The sequence below is a fragment of the Lineus longissimus genome, chromosome 18, assembly GCF_910592395.1.
Source record: "Lineus longissimus chromosome 18, tnLinLong1.2, whole genome shotgun sequence".
NCBI classification, from domain to species: domain Eukaryota; kingdom Metazoa; phylum Nemertea; class Pilidiophora; order Heteronemertea; family Lineidae; genus Lineus; species Lineus longissimus.
The window spans coordinates 11374108-11398186 of NC_088325.1; the positions used below are offsets into that span (position 1 = coordinate 11374108).

At 38.6% G+C, this 24079-nt stretch overlaps 1 protein-coding gene across 9 annotated transcripts in view; it reads left to right on the top strand.

The window, feature by feature from the left end:
• Positions 1-24079, top strand: part of LOC135502660 (hemicentin-1-like) — a 158601-nt gene that overhangs the window by 79655 nt on the left and 54867 nt on the right. For 7 of the 9 annotated variants that reach the window (XR_010449802.1, XM_064795630.1, XM_064795626.1 and 4 more), the window contains exons 1-5: positions 13823-14425; positions 17467-17546; positions 17963-18289; positions 18652-18921; positions 19380-19670. Coding sequence is in view for 8 of the 9 variants with exons in the window: in XM_064795630.1 (XP_064651700.1) it covers positions 17471-17546; positions 17963-18289; positions 18652-18921; positions 19380-19670 (964 nt within the window). In the remaining variant the exon portion in view is untranslated. Of the gene's footprint in view, positions 1-13822; positions 14426-17466; positions 17547-17962; positions 18290-18651; positions 18922-19379; positions 19671-24079 lie in introns of those variants that run through there. The other 2 variants (XM_064795628.1, XM_064795627.1) reach the window with 1 other exon arrangement.

Genomic DNA, 24079 nt, shown 5'->3' on the forward strand with positions numbered 1-24079 from the left:
TGATGGATAAGTTGTCTGATTCTTAGCTGCACGTGCGTGCCAGCTATAATACGCAAATTATAAAAATAAACTAATCGTTAGTTCAAATAGATTCCTTGGAGATGCACCATCCTGAAGGACTTGGCCCCCTAAAATGATCAATCAAACTAATGAACTCTATACCCTTAAAACTTAAGAGAGAATTACTGGTGACATGGACATTTTCTGAGACAAGCACCAACATGAATGACCCAGCACAATTTTATAAGCAGATTAACTTAAACCCTTTATAAAGAGTTAAATTGCTGGTGGTATTTAAAACTCTACCCCCCATTCATCAGTCAAATGGGTTATCAATCATCTCAACCCTTAACTTTCTTCAGCATTTGCTCTTCACATGAAGATGTTATCCTCCAGGGTGTATTCCTCCCCAGTAGTAGTATATGGTTGATTCCCAAACCAAAACGGCGCTTTGTGTTTTGGGAATCAACCATAAAATCCACCAAAACGGCCCTAAAATCCAAAACCGAAACGGAATCCAAAATCAAAACGGAATCCACAACCAAAACTGAATCCAAAACCAAAACTGAATCCACAACCAAAACTGAATCCAAAACCAAAACGGAATCCACAACCAAAACTGAATCCAAAACCAAAACTGAATCCACAACCAAAACGGAATCCACAACCAAAACGGTGTCCAAAGCCAAAACGGAATCCACAACCAAAGCGGATTTTATGGTTGATTCCCAAAACAAAAATCGCCGTTTTGGTTTGGGAATCAACCATATACTACTACTCTCCCCCACCATGAGATGAGCATTTCTACGTGCCACTTCCAAAAACCTTTCACAGTTCTGAGCTTCAAACATCCCCAACACAAGCAGTTTTTGTTGGTGGTGCAACCAATGACAATCATTGAGGGCTGGGGTTCCATATTGAATGCAGGTAGCAGCATTCACCGAATTTTGTGTTAACAAGCATCTGGGATGACCGCGAGTGATTTTGTCATATTTATGCAATCACGATCACAGGTCACAGTGACAAAAATCATCTGTTTGCGGGGCACTTCGGCAGAAGTACTGGCAAGGCTGACAAGCTAGTTTATGTGACCATTACGATCTTGGTGAAGGTAAAAGGCCCAGAAGGGTTTCAGTAACCAAGGTGAACCCTTGCACAGTCCAAGGGATGGCAGGTGAGTGAGCACCACACCACCTCGGGGTCCAAACCGCTCATGTGTTCAATGGGTATAATATCTAAGGGGAGCAATTAACGGACAATATGGTTTATTAAATCTTATTCACTTGAGGCATATCTGGTCTCAGTGGTCATCAGTCCAATTTGCCGCTTTCAACATCTCTGATGCAGCAGTCAATGAAAACCCTGGACCCCGCTGGTCAGGTAATCGACACTGAGTCGATACTTGGCTTCACTTTCCAGACTGAATATGATATGGCTCTGGCAGGAAATGCAGCAAGATGTTGCATTAACTTTGAATTTTTCTCGTAGCAATCAATGTATCTGGTTCAATAATTATCACACCAGGAAGTAAAAATTGGTTGTTGCAATTAGGCCTTGTATTATATCCAATGCAGTCAAAGTGCATGGTTCAAAAGTAAAAAAGACACACACACTATCACAATAACACAACAAGAATGCCAATATTAAATCTTTGTTTTATCAGCAAGCCTGCTGTTATCTACTTATATTAATCTCGCATACCACAATGATAATGAATTGGTTATCCAACTTCATCGCCGCTGGCGCCGTGGAAGAGAAATCCGTTGCTGCCTGTGTACCCTGAAGTAGTTTATTTTACTGCGCCTCTGTCGGTATCAAAGAAATTAATGTATCATCTAGTCATACGTGAGTTTTTGAATGGAACCCTATTGCAGGCCCTATCGTCCACATGTTCATCAGGCCGGACGAGGAGGTTAATTTTTCTCTTGGGGTATATATGTTTGCCATTAGATATCAGCTAACCTCTATGCAGATATATGTCACCGAGCAATAAAATTGTTATCGTATTGTGCAATATGCTCATCAATACACATCATACACATGTTACATGTTGCACAAACTATTAGAGAATAGAGTAACTTACACTTTCTTTTATGGCCGGGTCTATTTGGCAAGCGGCTCGCTGAACAGTCATCTTTTTTTGCCCTGCTTGGCGAGCCGCTTGCCAAACAGCACTAAAAATCAACTCTGTTCGGCAAGCCGGGCTTGCCAAACAGGGCAAAAATACTACCCTCTTTGGCGAGCCGGAGAGGTTACAACATGTTGGCCAATCAGAGAGCAGTGACGTCATATTCGAATTTATATGCGCATATTTAACAATGGCTGACTTCCCGCTCTCGATTCAATTTCTGTTACTGAACTCGGGTTTTGGTCAATAATCCATGAAGAAGCATGTACATGTACATGACTGTATGGATTTACAAAAAAAGTCATAAACGTGATTTAACTGATAAGCATGTTAAATGCATTAGTGTGCATTTCTAAAGGCGTTTCACTGTAACTCCAGTGTTGCTGACCGTGTTGCCACGAATGATAATGACCTCCTGGATGGTTGAATATGCATGAGTTCGGCTCTCCATCTAGGGCAGAAAAAAGGCGCTGTTTGGTAAGCCGGGCTTGCCAAATAGTCACTTCCTTCTTTTATACAAGGCCGATGCCTTAAATCCAACTGGCGCCTAATACAACCTCAATGACAGCAAATGCTCCAATGTAGCAAAGAGATTACAACAAAGAATAGTTTTCATTCTCATGCTGTAGTCAGCTAGACTGGAATCCATCTAATCACGTACACAAACCATCAAACTAGTGACATTAACAATTTAATAGATGAGTCAACTTAATGACAAGCTATATCCTCTTTAATCACTATATTATCTTGTCATAATTCTGCCACAGTTGATAAAAAGAGGTGATGTTAATGTCATCCTGATCTCCAAGTATTGTAGACTCAAGGAATGACCCGGAGGGCTTTTAATTATTCCATCACGGCATGCAATATTTCTAAATTATAGAATGTTGACATTCACTCTTAAAGGCCCAGTCGCGCTGTTAAATTTACTTACACCCAACTGGAAATTGACTCATTGGAAATCGCACGAATCCTTGAGCAATTATAACTCAAAACGAATTCAATGCCACTTTCAACGGTGGGAGCCAGTTCTTTGTTTTCCCGAGCACAGCCTCCCATTTGAATGGGCACTCACTTCGTTTCAAAGGAGTTCTTATTGATCTAGGATTTCAAATTCTAGCCAAAATGCTGGTGCCTTAGGTCAACCCATAAAGCAGCCAGCAATTGCCATATATTTATCATTTTCATATCTGTTTCTCCTTCTCCAACATTCACTCTCACCCAGAGGAACCATTCTTTATCGAGAATCCGAGGTCATTCAACATTTTCAATTTTGCGATAAGAGAACAAAGCAAACTTTTCTCAAACCAACTCCCTCGAGTAACCCATAAAATGGTTTTATATGTACTGGAGTGCAAAAAGACTGCAACACCCTCTCACAAGCCTACCCTTTGTACTTTTGTGCAAATGTCGAAAATGCTGAACCACCCCTTACATAATTTGGATTGTGTGTTGCAGCAACTACATGTACATTGGGGTGCCAGTTGGGTGCTTCACTTTTGTAGGGGCGGGATATTAACTTTCAACAATCCTGCCACTTCTATGGTTAACTTTGAACTTCATGGACGTCAACAACCTACAACGAGAAAAACATCGCAAACAACCTATTTTCATGTGCAAGCTATTGGATTATGATAGCAGCTAATAGTCAGACATGATAATCCACTGCAGCTAATCCCGACAAATCCACAAATAATCCATATCTGATATTAATATTTGAGAGTATGTGCGTCAGTGCCTTATTAATTATGATCTTTATAGATTTCTAATTAAGACATCCTTGTTGGATAAGATGTGTTGATAAAAACTTAGCACTGTGTGTTAACTCTTTCAAGAAAAACCAGTGTCATATGATCCACAGTACTGGTCAAAAGTTACACCGCCCACGCAGCCCCATTAACTACCCTTTAATCAAAACAATGGGCAACTTATACGCTGTTGACAGTAGCCTTATAACGAAATGTGGCCCCTTTAATAAGGTACATTTAATGCCTGTACTAAGTTTTAAATTATTGATCACAACAGAATTTGGGTCACTTTAAAACTCTCAAGAACTTTCCTTTTGGGGGAAGTATCGAAACTCTATTGCAACAAGAGTGTTGTTGTGCCAATTTTTGAGTGTGTTTTGTCTAATACATGTATTTCAAGCATTATTTTTGCGGCTAAGAGCAAAATTTGAAGTGCTTCCTGGTCTTGTTAATGATACTGTCGACATTGTATTTTCAGCTATTCACACATAACTAAGTAGGTTGGATCGCTTTCATACCACACATGTATATATGTTGCAATGGAAAAGGCTCTATAATAACGCAACATTTTAATAATAATTTTTTGTTGAACCCATCTCAGCAAAACAAGGCACATGTTGCTCTGAGCTTGGCAGGTTGAGACGGACTGGTTGTTCATTTCATTTCAAATCTCAGAACATCAATTAGGCCTACCTCCATTATCTCCTGGTGTCATTGTGTCATTATCTCCTGGTGTCATTTTGTTGTGACAGGTCACATTAGCTCAAACTACATTTTGCATCTGCTAGGGGTCACTGAACATTTCATTACCATCATTATTACTAGCAAACCATGATGTTGGCATGGAGACCACCATCTCGATACTCTTGCCCCTCTTGACAAAATATGGAGCCAGGTACTTCAGTGTGCACTTGTCACAGGGCAGTAATGGTCCCTGTTGAAAAAAGTCCGTTTCAAGACGACCGCAAAATATCCCAAACGTAGTGGGCGAAAGTCACGCTGTCATGTGAAATGTGGTGCATTTTGATTTATTTTTCCATTTATTCTTGGAAATATTTCAGAAATATTTCTTATGTAACAACATAACAACAATGCTATTTATTACCCAACAAAAACCAAATTGAGGAAAAATAACACAATGCCACACAATATGTCTCGTATATCAAACGAAGTAGAATTTGATTTTCACCATCGAAATAGATATGACCGTCAAAGATGTATTTCAACTTGCCTTGTAGTCATTGTCACCATACATAGGTCAAATTTCAAAACTTCGAAGTATCTCGGTTTCTTCGGAATAAAGGGATTTCCTGCATGGTTTGGCAACATGCTGTTCAAATGAGATCTGAAATAATGGATATTAGTAGTAGGCCAACCTCGGTTTCTATTTTGAGAAAAAAGCCTGAAGGGAAATTATCAAAACGCCTGAACAGATTGGGGATTGGCCGACCTCCGATAGTCAACCGCCTGATTATGAGTCCGCGCTCTTACTACGCCACCGGTCTTCCTGATAGGTCAGCGAGAGTGTGACTTGCAAATGTGTCAATCACATTAAAAGATTTATCTTTCAAGCACACAAGACGTGACAGTGGAATCAGCACCTGACTTTCACAATCCTTCTGATGCCCATTTCATTCACATGCAGATTTTATCACAGGGAGACTTCCTCATAAATACTTTATAAAGACTTCAGCATCATCCTCCTCTCCTTGACTTACTAACGACCTGTAATTATCATCAGTACGTCTTTCAGCTATTTTCGTCAGATTTTTCTCTGCTGATGGTATACTCATAGTAGAAACTGTGCTGCCAACAAGTGTATACATGTATTTCACCTGCATTTACATTTATCACAGTTACAGGTAAGCCAAGCAGGTATAAATGTGTTAATCAACCCTTAATTAGCTACTATTTGCAGAGGGGAAGCTGCGGAGTAAAACTTACAGTTTTTAGCAGCTCAAAAACCTTTCGTTCCAAAGTTTTTTTAAGCCAATAAAAAAAATATCCACTCTGCAGGGGTTTTTCAGTAAAATACACTCTACTATTGTTGAAGGTCGGCCTATGGTTGTGCTCAGAAGTAACACCACAGGACCATGTGCATGGCAATTCATATGCCTGCTGTTTCTGCTCAAGATAGGCTATATAGTGGTTTCTAAGCTTATCTTGGCAGTTATTTACGACATCATTTCATCGATCTTCTCTTAATTCTTTAATGGATCAGTAATATGAAAATAAACAAGGAGAATGAAAAATATGATATCAACCACCTTTATGTGCTCGATTGATGCACTTCCTAGCAGGAGTGGCTGGGACGTAATGGTGCTCGGAGCAAATTTTAGTGACCTAAAAAAACTGCCCTTCTTCCGAACTATAGAAATTTCAAAGATCTACAGAGAGTTAAGGCACTGACCTTTCCAGTTCTGCAGTAATATTAAACCCTTTTGAGGAGGAGAAAAAATGGAAATCCTCTAAAAAGTAGAAATATCCCATCCTTCTGGCATCAATTAGGGGTTGTTCCTTTATTAGTGAATTGAAATGAAATTTTGTTCAATATATATCTTCCTCCAAACCCCCTCCATGAGAACGCTAAAACCTTGACCCATACATACATTTCAGTACATGTGCATAGTTCTTATTTACTCACATTCATGAACCTAATAAATCTTCAAATTGCAGCATCAACACTCCAAGGGTTAAATTCAGTCTACATGGACCAGCTAATTTTACAAGTGCCCCGTGGCGCCGGAATATAAGACACAACCTCGCCTGCTGAAGCCTCAGGGGTCGTGGATAACAGTCGAAAACTTAAAAGAATGCCTACGGGAGATTTTGACGAACCATACTGGTTGACAGCACCCGCTGGCAAATTATGACCAGCATCATGAAATGAATTTTCATTTCGATTAGATTTTATCATTTTCGTCATCGCTGTGCGGGGAATTAATAAAATCCACTGATGATATCCAGCAGTATCGTATGATGACAAAACTGCGTCTGGGACGTGTGTTTGAATTTATACGGATTCAAGATAGTTTGATAGTAGTGGCTGAAATCGTTAACGCAGGATTTGGAATGGATGAAACATTTTAAAATGAATTCATTGAAACTTTGGTAAAATCAGTGGCTTTTGTATGAACAAAACACGCTTTTTTGGGAGAATTCTTCAGGGTTAACTGGTATCTTTGCAGGCAACAGACAGAGTTTAGAGTTGGCTTGTGGATATTCTCATATTCTTGATACATGAAAGGTCGAGTGGGTATTTGACAGGGGTGCAATTACTTAATATTAGCCCCTGATCTCCACATTGGTGTGTTCTATCAGGACTAGTATCGTGCAGAATGCCTTATTTGAGACCATAGTATGCCAGCAACTCAGAAAATGGTAGAAAAATAAAGCCGAACAGAGAGCAAAATTCAAAACTGAATAATATCGATTCATCATGGCTTCAACAACAGTTCTTGACAAGAGCACCAAATCTGCAAATCTGCCTCACGGCAGGGTGACACTCTGAAATCGATTTGGCACAGTTCATCCTTCAGAAATAGTTAACTGGGCAGCAAAAACGTTCCCTGAGGCAACATTCAGTTCAACATGACATTTCCAACAGTTCTGTGGACTTCGATTCGAAAAGCTTTGAACTTTCTTTTGATGGGAACGAGAAAGCTGGCTTGAGGATTTTGCTTGAGGGGATGTGTCAAACAAAACCCTAAGGCAGCTTCACAAATCTCAGTGTAGTTTTAATGAAACATTAAATTTTAAAAGCTTTAACCAGGAAGAAGAAATTGTCCTTCAAAGAGACAAAGTTATTTGACCAGGAGCGGGGAAGTAGAAGATCTCCAAGGCAAAACCAATGGCAGGAACCAAGATTTTGTATCAAGTTGAACTGCTGAAACATTTTGAAATTCAAGAGAGAGGAGGAAAGATACAAACACAGAGATGCTGGTGATATCCAGGTTTTGTAGATGCCAGTCCAAGAAGCAGACTACATCTCCACTGTTAATCAATACAAACAGGGCCCGCATTTAATAGCGGTAAAAGGGGGGCAACTAACCCCCAGAAGTTTTGAAGTACAATGTAGATTTGGATCCTTAGGGACGAAAAATGGTGCTCTGCCCCATTGACCAAAATGTTAAATATGGCCCTGCAGACACATGTAAATCTACAAAATGGCCATGTTGAAATCGATATTCAGTTCATATTTACACCACTGGAAATTTCCAAATTCAATTTCAATTTTCGAATTCTTGAACAAAACAGAAGACCTTTAATACCTTTAGTGACTGGTATCAAAATACTTACAGTAAAGAGGCCTCTCACGATTGTCTGTCGGTCAAGAACATGCCCGAACAATATTATGTCCAGAATTAATGAATATCAGCAAATTTGACCATGCACCATAGTACGATACAATGGGTGATTTCAAAGTTGGTTTTGGTTTTAGTGTTGGGTGTTAGTGTCAGTTTTATTCTTAATTTCTACCCCTAAAAACCTATGTCTGGATAAGACCAATTCGAGGTTTTAGTTTAACACCAACACTGGTTTTATCTAAACACATAAAACCTGGGCTGAAACTAAGAAGAGGTTTTATTCTGCAGGTAAAACTAACACCAAGATGGACAGAGATAAAACCTTGGAAAAACCAAACATGCATGTTGTTGTCGTTACTGTTGTTTCACTATTGTAACCGCTTCCGATCTATATAAAGTTGTCGTCTTCTTTCACGTCCATCATCATTCCCATCAGCGTTCAAAATACCAGCAACTACTTCTTGAAATGGTACGAACAACATGATTTTTTTTTCTTAACACCAACACCAACTTTGAAATCCACTCGGTGTTAATGCCTAAGGTGTTAGTTTTATTGGTAATACAAAATGCACTACAAATCTTCCAAATATAACACCGAGCTGGGATTAAGATCAGACCTTGGTGTTCCAATTGGTTTCAGAGTGAAACTAAAACCTAATTTGAAATAGGATAATGCTAAAACTGAGTGTCAAAACTAACACCAGAACTGATTTCATTTCTGGTGTTGTGGAGAGTTTTAGTTTTAGTCCCGGTGTTAGTTTTTGACACTAAAACCATCCCTTAGTTTTAAGCTTTAAGTTTTAACCGGACATAATGCTAAAACCAACAAACACCGACTTTGAAATAGGATGAAACTAAAACCCACTTCATTTCAATGCTGGTTTAATCAAGGGTTTTAGTGTTCCATTTAGTTTTAAAACTAAATCTAAAAACTGACTTTGAAATCACCCAATGTAGTATGACTAAATGTCACAACACTTCTTAGTATGCCCACAAATACTTTGTTCGGTCCACTCCGATAACTGATAGTTCCTCGTTGAGTGGCCTAAATATTTGTCCCACGCACAAAAACATGTTTACAGGATGTCTGTGTAAATGAACTAGTATAACAGTAGTAATTTTACCCCATGTTTTACAACCTATTTAGGATCAAGAATATGGTTATTACAATTTTTGCTAATATTTGTAATGATACTTTGTCAATATTTTTTCAAGTAGCTTCCCAGATGATTATAATGTGCCGAGGTCTAATAATTGAAAGGTAAAGGTACTTGAAAACTTCTGAATAAATAGATATGAAATAATATTTGGGGTGATATGAAGGAGTGCCTTGTAGCCATAGAAATCGGTAGCTTGGGTCCCAAAGGGTTAATACTTTGGTAAACATCACCTTACTTATAACACACTTCCTAAAATGGATATTACACTAACTCGAATTCAAGGTTGTTTACTTGTGTGATGTAAAATTATTGGGGAATAAACAGCTAATCAATGCTAATGCTAGCTAGAAAGTGTTAGCATAACATCACTAATGGAACTTACCTGGCACACATCTGACTTTTGGGGGAAAATTGTTTTTTAACAAAATATGACCCCATGAGGATATGCTGTAAACCGCAAAATGATTCGAACTATGCATTTTGAGAATCACGAAAAATATTTGCAAATTGCTTGATTTAATTCTTTTTGTAATGCTAAATAACAAATATTTCTAATTTAATACAGGTTAATAGTAAGTATCATTTTTCTGTGTGGTCTACTTGTTTTAGCTAGTGAAGACACATGTAGCTATATTATCTTCAGCAAATTAAAAGCCAAATGATAAAAATAATTCTTGTGCTGTATTTCTTGTTTCATCAGAAACAGTTTTCTACATTGTTTCAGGGGCCAACACAAATGATAAGTATCACAAGCACAGGACAATTCCTTACAAAAATACAATAGACGTCTTCAAAAACTAGAGTCAGTCGTATACGCTCCTCCCCTCACACACGTTATGTAAGCTCAGTCGTTAGTTCCAAGTGCCGGTGTAGAAGTTTAAAATGTCCTAGGATAGAATGCCCGGGAAACAAAGGATTCTATCATGCGCTTCAATCTCTGAGCTATTGACGGTCAAGGTCTCTATAGAACCATATTGCAGAATACAATAGGGCCGGACACTTTTTCCAAGGGGGGCATTTGTTACTGTTACACCGGCCTGGAGTTCAGGATGCAGCATAGAGGTAAACTTGGAAACATCATCATAGACGGTGAACATTTGTGTCAATTTTCTGATGCAGCTCAAAACTGCTTTCCTCTGTGACGGTTGGCCGTAACTTGAGCAATAGTTCACCTGTTATTCTAAAGAGCACAATTGGAAGGCTAATGCTTAAAGCTACAACAAATTTCAGCTTTGTCCCACCAAAGAAAATAAAACACGGGTCAGTTGACACAGTAAGATTTCAGAAGGGCCTAATGTTGTCCTGACCGCAACACAACAGGAATGAAGTGACTTGCGGGATTTACCTAGCGATTAGAATAGGCCCTTCACTTTCTATTAAAGAAACATCATAAGGGACTAAACAAGGTCCCTTGCTTGTCAATGTCTCTGGCCCAATAATCGACCCCTATTTGTGTTCGCCATATTTTCATGCTATTTCTGCATATGAAACACTAGAACATGACATATAAATGATCCCAAGTTAGCTCGATGCCAACCGACATTGTATGTATAATAATACAATTAGGCCTATTTTATTTTTAAAAGGGATAAAACTTACACCCAATTACACACTGAAGGCGACTATTGTATGTCTAACACTTCAGTGCTATTTGAGAGGCAGCTACTAAACGATATAGCAAAATGGTCTTGAAAATAAAACCTGCTATTTCGTACTTAAAAGTCACTATAATTCATGGTTGCAGACTACATGTATCTGTATTGAGGGTAACGCTAAAGCCCGTTACACACGAGGGACTTCTCACCAACTTAGTTGGAATTTTAATTCATAAATGCCAAAAGGTCCTTGGTTCAAGCAACTAGGACCAGGAGGTCATTGTTTTGAAACAGGTGTTTTTTTAAAACTTATCTCACATCAGTACCTGATGGGGGGCACTCATTCTTTTTACCATAGATATTGTACATGTAGCGTGGTTGAGTCGAAAAGATGAATTGAAATTGATGTATTGCATGTTTTTCAGATGCTGTGCAATTGCCGGAGCTGTTTTCTGAGTTCTGATGCCATCTTTGATTTGTAGGGCGCCCTTGAATAAAAGCACGGACTATACTAAAACTCCACAGGTCGTCCGTTGATGGGTGTTTTGAGAAAACCAAGAAAGACATTTTAAATGTGTGGTGGTCAATCAAATCCGCTAGGAGGCACCGCGAGTCAACATCACTTCTTAGGGCTCATACACAGGGAGAGGTTGTAACAAACGACAAATGAGAAGAAACGTCGACAGCAAAAGCTATCTTGCTTGCAGAATCCATTCCATTGTTGTCATTTCACTTGCCGGCTCTGCTACTGGCTCTCTCCTGAAAAAAATCAGACAAACTGGAACGAACAGCAGGGACTAATCCATAAATAATGTGGGAAGACCCACGCAGTATTGTTCTCCGCTCAGTTCTCCAATCAAATGAGACCAGTCCTCCGGCTTACACAGGTTCCCATCTTGCATATCCTATAGATTTGTCACTTGGCCCTTTACGTTTATTGACAAGTGCTCGGACATTCACTGGGTGCTAATCGAAGTTTTTTCTTCTCGAGTTATGTCAGCTGGTATTTTCACACCGATGGTGGAACACTTTGTCGCACTTTTCACTTTGCCTATATTTTGCCTAATGATAGTCACTGGATGGCTTAATTCTGTTCAATATTTCATGATTAATCCTAAGGTTTATTGCAGGGGATGTGAGATATCTCATCCTTCTTGGATTTGTGAGGTGTTTTTAAAAGGACAAATTGGCAGTGGGTTTATGCTTCCAGGAGAATGATACAATTGCCTGTCACCATGCGTCACCACATGTAACTCAATGCTGATCTCTGATAATGCTTTTTCCTGGTGCTGCAAGGTGGTTTTTGGCATGGTTTGGGATTTTCAGATTCTGAAAACAACTCTGGATTGATAGTCAGTAAAACTTATACGGGTAAATGTATGCATGTACATGTACATGTACATGATACATTCCTCAGTGCAGCAAAAAAAACGTTGGTAGTTAACCTCAGTTCTCTAGTTTGTAAGGTAAAGAGATCACACTGAGAAAACATAAGGTGTTTTTTGGAGTCCAGCAGGGCATTTTCAAAGTGTTCTTTAGAAATAACTGATCCCTGGGGAACGGAATGGAGTTTGTTGCTGAACTTTTTAAAATGAGTTGTGTTTGAACTGAGTGGTAAATGGCGTGGTGGCTCAAGAGATTACACACACATCAACTGAAGTGATCAACATCTTTGCTGCGAGGCCAAATGGATTGGAACTGCATTTCCTTTCAGTACTCTAGTCACAGTGAAACATCGGAGTGGATCATTGGTCACATATGGCTAATGGTCTCATCTGATTTTGGCTGGCCGATGAGGGGAGCATGAACGAGCAAACCCAACACAGCCGTATTTTTTAAGAGGCATGGTGCTTTCCTAACAGCATGTAGTTTTTCAGCTTGATGTGCTCAGCTAATTCTACTGCTCGCAGACTGGCCGACTGGGGAATTTCAGAACCGGAGAGAACTGAAACAAGCCGAGCATGAACTCGGGAGGTAACCAAATTGCTTTCAGGTTCACATGTTTTGAATGTAGAATCGAGAATGCTCCTAACTAATTGCCTCGAAGTGAAGCCTTGTCTTTATTTGTATCGCATTCTACTTGTTTGTTGTTGGTATCTCCTGAGGTAAATCAATCCTGTGTGTTCTATATCTTAGCTTAAATTGTCACGGTATCCACTGGGACTCGAACCTGAAAACTTTGGCCCCACCAGCAAGTTCTAGTGCAACGACCATACGTACCTCTGGTAGAGTGGTGCAGATGAAGCAAAGGCCAATACTTAACTTTTTGGTCCTGGGGGATGGGAATCGGGCTCTTGGGGGGGGGGGGGGGGGGGGGGCAGTATACCTTCATTACCGAAAAGGGTAAAATCTGCATGGAAAACATGTTTTTCAGAATATGTGAACACTCTAACAATATAGGCCTAACGCATGTCATGACCTTGTGAAATATACGTTCCCGTCAAAGTTAAAGGAGGTGGATGAGATAAGGCCAGGCCAGCACTAACGTTGTTTACTGAGTTCCTGTGCACACAGCACAACAGGTACATAGACATTCACGAATGTGCTCACATATTATCAATGTTGTTCATTTGCTGTTGCATCGAAAAAAGGCCCGGAAACTCATTTGAGGCATTATTTCGGGCGAGTCCTCCTTTAATTGATTACTCTGAGGTCAATTCACCCACAAATAAAAATCATATCGTCAGATAATATTTTTATTTGTATCCGGGTCTAGACCACTACCAAAATCCAAGCCACCTAAAATTGTTATGCAAATAGTGTGTACAATAGCCAGGAATGCAGTGGGTCATCGAGCACAATGCTGAGCTGTTGTATTCAGTCAGTAATAACCAATGATAACCTGTGCTCTAATTTCCCTGCTGGTTAGTTGTACATAGGCTGTCGCACTGTAAGGATGTATGGGCTCATGTGAGAAAGAAGTGGTCTGTTTCGCTGTAAAGGAACATTTCGGTTTCCAGATTCGTAAATGATTGGATTAACTACTTGTTCAATCCTCTGATTCGAATGTTAAGTCAAGAAATGTGATTCGGGAAACTTTTTCGCTGTTTTAAACTTTATGGAACTTACAGTACAGTAGATACACACGTACACTATCTGACTCGTACACTATCTGACTATCGAACTACACTATATACTGTAAGGATAGCTCAACACTTATCCGATTTTTTTTTGATTTTCACCAACTTTTGATAGGTGTTTTCTGTTAGCGGGAAGTTTGTTGAGACCTTTTCCTCCTTGCTACAGGTAGCTGATAACTAGACTCAGTGACTTGCAATTAATCGTGAGTTCTGGTTCTTTTTATACCGGAGTTTTATCGGGATTTGTCTGCGTGTACAACACACTTCTTTCACAGGCCCTCATCTCATGCTTTGCTCAGTATCAATACAACATTTACTGTTTATTAGAAGTTCTCGAGAAACAATGTCGGAATACAGTTAGCAGTAATAAACTTATTGGATAAGGTGACGCTGGAATTCGTTAATTAGTAAGTACAAAAGTTATTTTGTTTTTGTGGTAATTGGTGGTGGAAAACTGGGTCAGCAATCAGCATCCAATTTTTGCATTCACTACCGACTTGATATTGGTGTAACCTTGGGTGAGGCACTTTACTGTAAGAAGTAAAATTTTGATACAAAAACAATCACTTCATTCAAAATGGGGGAATTAAGAGCTGTAATCACCATAACTTTAGAATGAAAGAGAGGTGTTGACAGAATTGTTAGTCAAGTCAATTCTGACTTTGTCACCTTGGGCAAGTCACTTGATTTATGATGCACTGATTATAGGTTTATGAAGTCAAAAGTAGTAACACTATGATAGGCATATATCTTTACTGCCATATGTACTAATGTAGTATTAAACCTAACTCATTTATCCAATTTGACATAATCGCCAGACCCTTATCATAAACAAAATTGCCTGTACATGTAGCATAGGCTTTCAACTTGACTGCTACATTTATCCAATTTAACATAATCACTAGGCCCTAATTATAGAATAATTGCCTGTATATGTGGCATAGGCTTTCAACTTGACTGCTCCACTGGGTTAACATTTACAATCCCCGATCGGAAATGACGTAGTTTGATCGCATTCAACTATAAATCCATTCAACAGTGGTGCTCAACCGATGACCTTTTTTTGGGGTGTGATGGGGGATTGTAAACTCGTTCCCTGTAGGCCCATTCTTGTGGTGTCAATTAGCCAAAGTGCCTCTCAGCAGGTCTCAACAGGGGCAATATTAGGTGCTATACCCCTTTCACGCCTTTGGCCATTGATAGTCATTAAAAAAAATTAGAACAATTGTTGTCCAACGAAGCGGAACTAAACCCCCTTGACAATAACTAGTGTGTTCTAATCTTTCATCAATGCATGGGGCTTGTTTCAATATGTTTTGTGATTTTGATTGATAATACAGTTTGACCCTGTGCAACCTGTGGATCATATCCCGATTAAAAAAGAATGAAGTGTTGATTAAGTATAAAACTTCACCAGGCAAAAGAGCATTGGTTGCAGAACTTCTCCAGTCCTGTGAAATGGTCTGAATGAAGGTTCAGTTGAATCTCAATGATTCTAGTTAGAAAGAGGGTGGTTTACCAATTTAATTTAGTCGGATAACATCACTTTTGAAGTTCATTTGGGCACGTAAGTATTTCATAGGTATGCTGAGTCATTAACTTTTAGAAAATTGGCATTTTGACGGTAAGGACACTGTATTCTGGAAGTGCACCATGAGTTTGATGATGGTGTTGATCTAGGTAGCGCTATCATGACATTTTGTTAGATGACTAAATGGTTAAACTAAGACAACAAGAAAGAGAAACTTAAATTGAGTTGCCTGTGGTGAGTTTCTGGGTAATACTATACAAGTCTCATTGATGTTGACAGGGAAGATAATGAGATGAGGGGGGAAACATTATCTACTGTCCTTATCTGATGGGATTGGTGCACACTTGGCCAAGGCCAATGTTTTTTGCTGTGTGAATCTGGTGAAAGTGCTTACTGACTAAAGAGTGTTAAATCTATGACCCATCTTGACCACAAAGGTTTTGCAACTTGTCAAGGTTGGAAATGTAACTTCAAAACCGGCAAAAAATTCCGGTTCATGTGCTAAGTGAAGGCATCGTCCCTCCATGTCAATTATACTCTAAAAGGTCTATGTCGCAAGTTAAAAATTGGAAATTAGTAATCGGATTTGAAAATTTCCAATTGCATTATATTTATATGTGGCCAGGATAGCATTCCTACAGAAATTCTGAAGTGAAGCCAGTCACTCAGGTAGTTATCGTCAATTTGGCCTTCGATAACTGTCGCTTGTTTCTTAATCATCCTTTAGTTTGAAATATGTATGCGTCTTGCGTCTTGTCGTGTCCTCTCAGAGGTTCATATTATAGAAATGCAAATGATTTTCTTTTACATCTGCAGTGCAAGTTTTGCTATGATGACATTTTTCTCATTATCTACTGTGATAATTGGGTCATTCTGAATTGAAAATTATCTCGGGCATGCAAGGTTTGTGAGTCACCCAAGAAACATTTTAAAAGTGGACCACTGGACAAACATGTTTTTAAAAAATAAGGCTGTGGTTTTCTTACGTGACTATAACCATAATGATATTCCAGTGGGCTGTTTTAACAGCGGTTTTGGTAGTGCATGGGAATCAAGGAAATTTCTGACTTGACGTTGCCAAACTTGGTCATTCACAACAAACAACTTCATTCATGTTCATATAGTTTGTGTAAAAAATGGATGTGGCCGACATGGATGCTTTAAAACTTCAATTAGAATGTTGTTCGGTTGCGGGTCATTTAGAACCCAAGATTGCTTATTTTGTTACAGCCTGTATGCTGCTAGCCTTTGCGGCCGCCACAGAGACTTGTTTAAAACGACGATACGAAATAGCTGTATCACATGTCCACGAGTCTATGTAGGTCTGTGCCAATACATAGTTTGAAATATCCCTCGAGACACACAGCCCGATGTGGACCCCTAGTAGAAGGACCCAAATCACCACAACTTTTCTCAGCATCATTAATATGTTGAGCATTCTGCTCTCAAAGGGTCAACGTCATTGGTCTTGGCATGGAGGTATAATAATACATTTGTGGTCTCGGTCAAAGCTATGCCTACAAATAGGTCTACTCTGTGCTCTCAGTACACTTGATTTACAAATAGGCCTATGTACATTATGTACTTAAAGCCAGAATGATTGTCATTTTAGTCATATGTGATATAACTCGTTTGACATAATTACGAATGTCCCTGTCAATCCATACTTAATTTAATTGTGTTCGTAATTAATCATCAGTAGTTTCTTGTATGCTTAAATTAGAGTCAAAGGTCTTAAATTCTTGATTCTCGGCCAAAGTACCTTATTAGCCGATTTGACATTTTAAAGGAGGAGTTGTGAACATTTCTGCCGTTTGGTGGACAAATTGATTCATGATTGTTTTGTATATTTCAGTATTTTCGTGCAGATTAGCTGGTTGGTCCTTTAACAATGTTTTTTCCTTGTTCCCTTTGCAGATTCATGATGGACATGTACAGCGGCCAAATTCCATTCCTCCTCCTCTGCCTGGGACTCCTCCTGGTGCAACTCTTACATGGTAAGTCATGCAGTCAGCCTCAGTTCATCCTACTCAACCTTGAACTCCTCCTAGTGCAAATCTTTATATTCGGTAAGTCATGCAGTCATGGAGGATTGGATGCTGCCCTGAAGGCAACGGCCTACACTGTAAATGATGGCATCTGCAGTACATGCAGTATTGTGACTTTAATATCAGTCACCAGTTCAAACAAGCTACTATAAATGCCTGGTGGTCAGTGCCACAACAGTGAAGTAGGGCAAGGAACAGGAATTGTGGGTGCAAAAGAAAATTATTACTTCTGAGTGTTGAACTTAGAAACATTTTACATTTCTTTAACGTATTTCAGAATGGATATGGATATTCATGTGCTACAGTATCGGTACCAATAAAAATGGGTTTTTTGTGGATGTTGATTTGCTCAATTTTCTTTTCAGGTGCTCTTGGAATAACGATCACAAATACCATCAGTAATTCACGTCCACGCCTCGGCGAAACGATAACGCTTGAGTGTAACATTAAGGATGGCAATCCCACCGAAGTTTCTTGGTACAAGGACAGACATATCAACACAAAAGCAATGATTATAGCGTTCAATTGTTTAGTTGTCCCTAAGGAGTATAAAACGAGGTTCACAAAGGTTAAATGTGATGCAAATAATTATAATTTTCAATTAAGTGATGTTCAAATCAAGGACCGCGGGCAATGGGAGTGTGAGGCTGATGGAGAATCGGCCACAAATAAGCTGCAATTAGATGTTTTAGGTAAGTTTCTTAAAATAGTCGATCAATCCATTCATTAGTCATGTATATCTTGCTGAGGACAGATTCAGCACCATTTCGAAATGGCTAGGGAGGCAGCACCAACTTTTTAAAAAATTCGCTTTTACGATGTCTAATTTTTGCAAATTTAGCTTGTGGCCAAAATTCGAAATTAAAACACATGCATAATATTTCCTGGTTTACAGCTTTTCTAGGGTGAGGGTTTCATTGCATATTTCAAACATAGACTCTTGACCTCTGGTTCAAAGCGTTCGATCGGACAAACGGTCAAATAGGATAGCCTGGTGGTGGTCTTTTTGGTAAATGATTATTGATAATGTGAACTTAGTGTTTTTCAATTTCAGTTCCACCCCTCATACCGACAGTTACAAATCCATCGCCGGTGAAGGTCGGAGACAATGGAAAATTCACCTGCAATGCTGAAAATGAAAATGTCACAAAACCAGTCACCTACACATGGACTAAAAATGGCAACACTGTCTCGCCACGGACTGTTGAACCTGGTGCCCTGCTTTTTTCGTCTGTCAAAAAGTCAGATGCTGGGAAGTATGCCTGTGTCGCAACAAATGATGCCGGAGATAAGACAAGCACGGAACAGGATTTTGTTATTTACTGTGAGTATATTTAGTTTATTTTGTATATTACATGCAAGTCGATGAGATAATTGATACCAAACTGGTGATAACGGTTGTTTCACCGAGCATGAAGGGGAAGCTAAAATATTTATAATAAATAAAAATGAATATAATAAAACCAAGGTGTTTTGCCGAGGAGCGTTTTGGGAGACAATGAATACCGACAATGTGGTATCACACTCCATTTCTGTTCTAAAACACCTCAACTTGATGACTGAAATATAACTATGACTGCTCAATATTTTGCACAACCCAAACAGTTACCATAACTGCATGCAGCCAATCAAATGAGGCGGCGCAGTGCATTATACACACTTTAAACTGTGCTATGCTACTTTGTAAATGGTGTCACCAATGTATTCTCTTTTCAAGTTGAACATTTTGAATAACAGTTATCAATAGTGTGGGAGCTTCACCTTATTTTACCACTTTTTCAGATGCACCCGATTCTGTAAAACTGAAGACAACCACAGCGTCAAATTCAAAATCAGAAAGTGAAACAGAAACATTCACATGTGAAGCTATTGGCGGCAATCCGGTGCCATTGGTGAAATTGATACGCCAGGTTGGGAGTAAGAAAGAGACGCTGATTGAGGAAAATAATCGTGATGTGATATTTAACCGACAAATGATGCGACAGGATAACCAAGTCAAATTCTATTGCGAGGCGACTGGGCCAGGAATTCCCAATCAGATGACGTCGTCGTTGGTCACATACAACGTCTTATGTAAGTTGATTTCTCTTTGGCTATTTTGATACTGTAACCCGCAAAATTTTCAGTAGCGTTTATTTTTTGCGTCTTCGCAAATAACGTTGATTTGCGAAGATAAAAATCGTGAAAAAACAGTTTAGTTGACCACCAAAATAAAAATGGTGACTATTTTTTTCTCAAAATCTTTGCAAATATTGCAAAAAAGAAATGCCGCAAAAATTTTGTTGTTTGAAGTCTTTCCTGGTTGGCTGCAGTGGCTTGGCATCTCCATCTCAGATGTTCAAGTGTTGGCTTTTACATTTTCTATCGTCTTGCCTCATTTCAGAAAGTATCATAGAAAGCTCCCAAAACGAGTAACTTTAGAAGCTTTCAGTACCCTTTGCCATTCTAACCTTCCAGGAAATACTTAGCATTGAACTTGACTGATTTGCATGAGGCCAAAAGTAGAAGTAGAATGGTGCGACGACATACACTCTAGTTTCACTGATCTAAGACTGCTCCGTTATTACAAAAAAATCAACACTATGGCCAAGCCTGAACATGACGTCATGACAATTGGACTTTCATGACTTGGTGAAATCAATGTATTACATTTTGAATAACACCGAATGACCATGTCCATAATATATCTCCTGTTTCTTGAATATTCAGAATCAATCTTAGATTGGTGAAAATATAGTATTTTTTGCATGAATTGCTTTGCATTGGAATATTTCCCTCGCACTCTTTGAAACCCTTTCTCAGTTTTCTATCTACCCTCAGAATGAGGGTTCTTCTAGTTAAGAAGTATGTGATGCAATTTTCCAATAAACTCGCTAAAATGCGGCTTTCAAATTAAAAAAAACAACAACATGTAGTCATCTGAAAGTTTTCCAGTGCAAAACCCATTCATCGGCCATGTATAGTCCAAATGATGTTGTGTACATTCATTTTTAAAAAAAGTAAGGCAGCGATATAAATCAGGAAAGCATCTAACCATCCAGATTTTCATCAGCTTAGTGTCCGTCTGACGTGATCAGGGAATCTGACCCAATCTGAAAACAAGGCGGAACTCCAATGCAAGGCAAGGGGATTATACGTGATGCAATCAAGGCTTTGGGAGGTTGGGGGGGTCACATTTTGTGATCATATCTGAGACAGCCTTAGCTAATGAAAAATTTGAATGGTTAAAATTAATTTCTGTTTTATATTGCCATTGTTGAAGGAATCAACACTTATCAAGACCATTGTTGATTTCAGTTGCATGAATTATTCATTGCATGATACTTTTTATTTTGCGGTGTAGATTGCAAACACTAACTAAGAACAAATTAAGGCTTTGTTAGTAGTTTCTTCAAGTGTGTAAATTGCAAAATGTGTGACTAATTTTTTAGGTGTTCTGTCATCTATACCATATTATCTTCTATCTCAAATCATGTTTCTGGCCAGTGATGGGATTTTTTGGATATTGTGGGGGGGGGGGTTGAAGTTGGCCCTTTATGCTCAATGCTCTACTTAAGTTCAACAATCCAGTCATGATGGTCTGAGCCATCGAAAGTGCAACCCGGTACTGTACGATGAAGAAATATGATATGTTTTTCTTTTACGGGGTGCTCTTTAGATTAGAAAACATTGGTTTTACAGAGTCTGTAAAAGTATCATTGTTTGTCTACCAAAAAAGCCCTCGGTGCCTGGCCAGACTGATCTTCTGTCAATGTGCACTCTATTCAAACACTTTCACTCTCATTGATAGATATTTGTATTATCTGCCGATGTCTATCATGCAAAAAAAATGATTTGAAGTCATTTGAGTGTTTTTGCTGCTAGGTTGGCTGTATCACTGATTCGTCATTGAGAAGGTGATCCAGCCAAAAGCAGACAAAGAAGCCAAAATTGATTGCACTTTTATCATATCCTGACCAGTACCAATCCTGTCATATCCTTATCTATAAAACAGAAACCTCCTTCACGCTATCATTTCCCACTCCCATTCAGTTCCAACTGAAACTCCAACCAATCAAAATGTATTAAGTTCAGTTGCTATGGTAGCATTTTATTTCATTTTGCTTCCCTGGTAACCAGATTGGTTACCAAGCAACCAAATTAGTTACCATGGTTACCAACAACCTGCATAGCAACCATGGTTTTTGTATGTGTTTCATTTGCAGATTTTTTGTCATCATGTTTCTTTCTATTAACGTGTGTTAAAATGTTGTACATTTTCTTATTAATCCCGCTGTTTTCTTTATTTCTGTGGTAATGGGGCAAACAAATTAGGTCCAAATTCATGAAGTGATAGAAACAATGCTTTTGCTGTAGAAAGCTTGAAGGATTGCTTTTTCAGCCTTTCCAATTTCAGGTGTTCTGAAATCACAATACATTGTTTGGTATAAAATTGCTGAAAATCACTGATCACATGCTGCTCTCCTGTCAGTCATCTTATTTCACCACTTGCATTCTTGGATTAGTGAGCTGGACTTCTGATTTTTACTGCACATCTTAACTCATGATTTAGATTCTTGATTTGATTGACTGTGTAAAATTAACTCCAAATCTGGTATGTAAAGTGACTTTCAAATGGTTGGTTGAAGGTATCAGATTTTTAAAAACAACTCGAACATAGTGCAGTATGTTGACAAGATAAATGTGATTTAATGGTTCATGTGACCACCTTTCAGTGAAAGAGTCCACCCCACTATCGTGTCACGATTCAACTTTCTTCTCAGGCAGTGTTTTGTCATATTTGCCCCATTTAGCTCTTGTGGAATTCTTCGCATTGTCGCTTCTTCTTGTAAGATAATTCATGCATGTCTTTGAGACTTTCAAGTTAAGTTTCCTACAACTCCTGTACTTCGTCACATGCATTTTTGAATTTTTCTGTTGTAAATTCGGGGAAACGTTCTTCAAAGTGGACTTCATGCTTTCATTTTCATGTTAAATTCTCCTATTGTATTTTCTGTTGAAAGTATGTTGAGATTGATATGCAATGATTTTTGACTCCCTGTCCTGTAGTTTGGTTTCGCCTTAACTTGAGAATGACACATGCTGTTGTGTAAATTACATTTGCACATGTCTCCTCTTCCATCATTGGGGTATCTTATGTTGAAACAGGGGTTCCCAATTTTCAATGAGTTATATGATGTCTTCCATTGATTTTCCGATCAATCAAAAAGGTCATAATCTTACACCTTCAAATCTATCAATCAAGTTTTCTTCTATAGTGGTAACTAGTGTAGAATGTTAATCATATCGTAAATGACAAACTTTAAAGTATTTAACATCTTAAATATTACTATTTGTGGTAGGGAACTCATCTATAATGCATCTCAAAATGTTGAGCTTGCCTGATGAACTAGCCAATTAAGTCACCAAAAGGTCCCTCATGTCACAGTCTTAAAACCCAGTCAATGTTGACTAAGTTTACACACTTCGAATCAAAACATATTCTGATAATTTGACATGATAATAGATTATGATAATATGAACGATAGAAACAGGAGTTAGTTTACAGTTTCAAGTTGTGCTTGCCAGTTCTTCAAAAAAGATAAACTGGATTTAAACTGGTTTAAATCTATTTAAATTTCTGTGATTTCAAGGGACTAAGCTGGACTTGGTGCCAAGGGGTTCAAAGGGTGCACTGGGTTTAATCAGTTTAACACCCATGAAGAGTACTTTATAGAGAGCAAAACTTAAAGATTTTAATGTCTTCTTGACTTTTGCCACACAAACCGACTGAAGAACTCTGATTGAATGTTTGTGACAGTGGTCTCTTGGTATCTTTCCGAACAGGATCAATAGAAGTGAATCTGATTGAGGAGAGGGAAAATATTTTCATTGGACTCTTTATTTAAAAGATTTCTCAAGTTATATTTTGAAATTATCTGCCCTCACGGACATATGTGGTATCTAACTGGACTCTGAGGTGAAGTTTGGGAATGCTATGTTAAAAGGTGTATGGGAAGATAGCAAGTGAACTATTGCTGCTCTGGGTCTATCATAGTACTAGTGATGTACAATATTTGTTTTCAAAGGTTTGTCCTTTGCCAAGTTTGAAGTTAATCTTGAAAATATGTTGAGCTGCTTACTTGGAAGTGTGTTGAGTCCCTCCAAATTAGTACCCTACATTTTGACCAATACACCATGAATAGAATTACTCCCAAAATTACAAAAATAACAGTAGTAACTAAGCCTAACAAAGGATTGAGAATTGTATCAACAGCTTATCCCTGGAAAGATGGATTAGCGATTTTAAGACTATTATTTTCAAGTCATTCTTCATTCTAAACTTTACTGTTTGTCCTGATGGCATCAGGTAAACTTGGTCAGCTATTCATGTACATTTTGGTCAGCTTACATGCAAAATGAACTGACTACTGCAGCCATGTTGGAATGACACAGAAATAATCAATTCAGTCAAGTGCATACCAAAATGACATTTTCATATT